This window comes from Penaeus japonicus, unplaced genomic scaffold (genome assembly GCF_977035675.1).
Source record: "Penaeus japonicus unplaced genomic scaffold, GWHDUDI00000001_assembly GWHDUDI00000022, whole genome shotgun sequence".
NCBI classification, from domain to species: domain Eukaryota; kingdom Metazoa; phylum Arthropoda; class Malacostraca; order Decapoda; family Penaeidae; genus Penaeus; species Penaeus japonicus.
In genome coordinates this window covers 39,960,966-39,963,465 of record NW_028234424.1, presented here as the reverse complement: position 1 = coordinate 39,963,465, position 2,500 = coordinate 39,960,966, and the positions used below count along the sequence as shown (strand labels likewise).

Below are 2,500 nucleotides of genomic sequence, written 5' to 3'. Positions count from 1 at the left end.
ATATATATAATATATATATATATATATATAATATATATATATATATATATATATATATATATATATATATATATATATATATATATGTATGTGTGTGTGTTTATTTATTTATGTGTGTGTGTATCTGGTGTGTTCTGTGTGTTGTGTGTCTGTGTGTCTAAATACACACATAAATACAAATGCCCACACTTTTAAGTGTTTATTTATTTATATATATATTTATATATATTCATATATATTCTTATATATTTCTATATACACATATGCATATATGTATATATGTATATATGTGTATATATATATATATATATATATATATAGAGAGAGAGAGAGAGAGAGAGAGTGATATAAATATATAGATATATATAGAGATATATATAGAGACATATATTTATATTTATATATATTCATATATATTCTTATATATTTATATATACATATATGCATATATGTATGTATATATATATATATATATATATATATATTTATTTATTTATTTATATGTGTGTGTGTGTGTGTCTGTGTGTGTGTGTGTGCATCTGTGTGTGTGTGTGTGTGTGTCTGTGTATGTCTGAGTGTGTGTGTGTAAGTGTGTGTTTATAAAAGGTGAAATCATTCCGAAATGTACACCTAAAATTTTCACCATGTGCGTATATATATATATATATATATATATATGTATGTATATATATATGTATGTATGTATGTATGTATATACATAATAAATATATACATATTTTTACTTATATATACTTATATATACAAATATATATATATATGAATATACATTTGTTTGATATGAGCATAAGGAATTAAACAGGTGTTAAGCATCCAGCATTTTCCTAACATACTCAATCTCTCACCAACCAACAAAGCAATTAAAAAAAACCTTTCCCATTTAGGTCACAAGTCCATACGGGTGTTCATCACACACTGTGGGAAACACAGCGCGGCAGAAGCTCTTTACCACGGGGTTCCTATCCTCGGACTTCCGATCACCTTTGACCAGCCGCGCACATGTGCTCGAATGGCCCGCCGTCAGGAAGGAATCGTACTCCAGTGGGAAGAACTAACAGTCGAAACCATTGTTAATTCGATCTATGAAATAATCCACAACCGAAAGTAAGTATTATACTTTTTTTTCTTTTTTTTCTTTTTTTTTTGTGTAAGGTTACTGTGCGTATATACTTTTTTTTTCTTTTCTTTTTTCTTTTATTGTGTGTAAGGTTAGCCAGTTACTTTCGTATGCATGTCTCAATCATTTCATCATTGCATAGACATCTATTTGTTGAATATCCTTAGAAATGATTATGGCACTTTATATTTACATCTATAAGACTAAATACCCATTCACCAATAAGTGAATAATCTTTTCCTTCTCTCATTATGACTTCGCGTGATGATAGACTATCCTATAACTTTTTTCAAAAAATAAAATAAATGAATAAATAAATAAAAGCTTCTAGTACGGAGATAATTTGGCAACTAAATATCTTACACTGATCATTCACCCTTTTATCACGCACAGATACCGTGATCGAGTGATAGGAGTGTCCAGAAGGCTGAAAGCACAAAAGGAAACTGGACTAAACCGAGCAATTTGGTGGATTGAGTATGTCATTGATAATGGGAAAGATTACCTCAGGTATATATATATCTTTTTTATATGCATTGTATTGTAACCATACTAGAGACTCTTAAGAAATGTCTGTGTTCACAAAGAGAATAAAGTGAAAACAAAATAAGTTGCATCTCTTTATGATATAAGCATTTGCAAATATCTTCAGGAATGTATAATTGACATAAACTTTATATATATAAGCTTAACATTTTTTTTTTTTTTTTCATTTACTGATACTGTGCATTTATATCCACAGGTTTTCAGGCGCAGAGTTAAGTCTGTCTCAGTATCTGCTTCTGGATATATTAGGAATCATTATAGTCCTCACTGCAGTCCTCGGTGGAATATTTATCTTTCTGGCGCGTTCGGTTTTGAAAGTATTTTGGCCATCAAGCCTTTCTAAGGCCATTTTGTCCACTGTCTTTACATATGTTGTGTATAATGTATTGCTGTTGGTGCTCATCACATCTCAATAGTGCAGACGAAGGAATAATATACGGTGTGATATATTTGTTATGAGTGTGCAGGTGGTTTATATGTGGTAGAGGATGTGAATGAATGACTCTGTGTGTGTGAGTGTGTGTGTGTGCGAGCGCGTTTGCGTGCGCGTGCACGAGTGCACGTGTGCGCGTGTGTGACGTATGCGTGTGTGTGTGTGTATGCAAGCGCGTTTGCGTGCGCGTGTGCGTGCGCGTGTACGTGCGCGTGTGCGTGTGTGTGTGTGTGATTTATGTATGAGTTAATGAATAGCTCAAATAGTATCTTTGTTGATTAAGAATGTGTAAGTATGATTTCCATTTGACTGAATATTACACTTGATAGTGTGCATTAACACAGGGGGTTTTTGTTCCAATTCAGAATCCGACTCTGAAATGAAAT

The 2,500-nt window shown here is 31.7% G+C and overlaps 1 protein-coding gene across 1 annotated transcript in view; it reads left to right on the top strand.

Annotated features, from left to right (window-relative positions):
- Positions 1 to 2,263, top strand: part of LOC122243031 (UDP-glucosyltransferase 2-like) — a 91,391-nt gene extending 89,128 nt beyond the window's left edge. The window contains exons 3-5 of the mRNA XM_086549895.1: positions 903 to 1,122; positions 1,529 to 1,645; positions 1,878 to 2,263. Coding sequence (XP_086406021.1) covers positions 903 to 1,122; positions 1,529 to 1,645; positions 1,878 to 2,097 — 557 coding nt within the window. The 3' untranslated portion in view covers positions 2,098 to 2,263. The remainder of the gene's footprint in view (positions 1 to 902; positions 1,123 to 1,528; positions 1,646 to 1,877) is intronic.
- Positions 2,264 to 2,500: the final 237 nt, after the last annotated feature.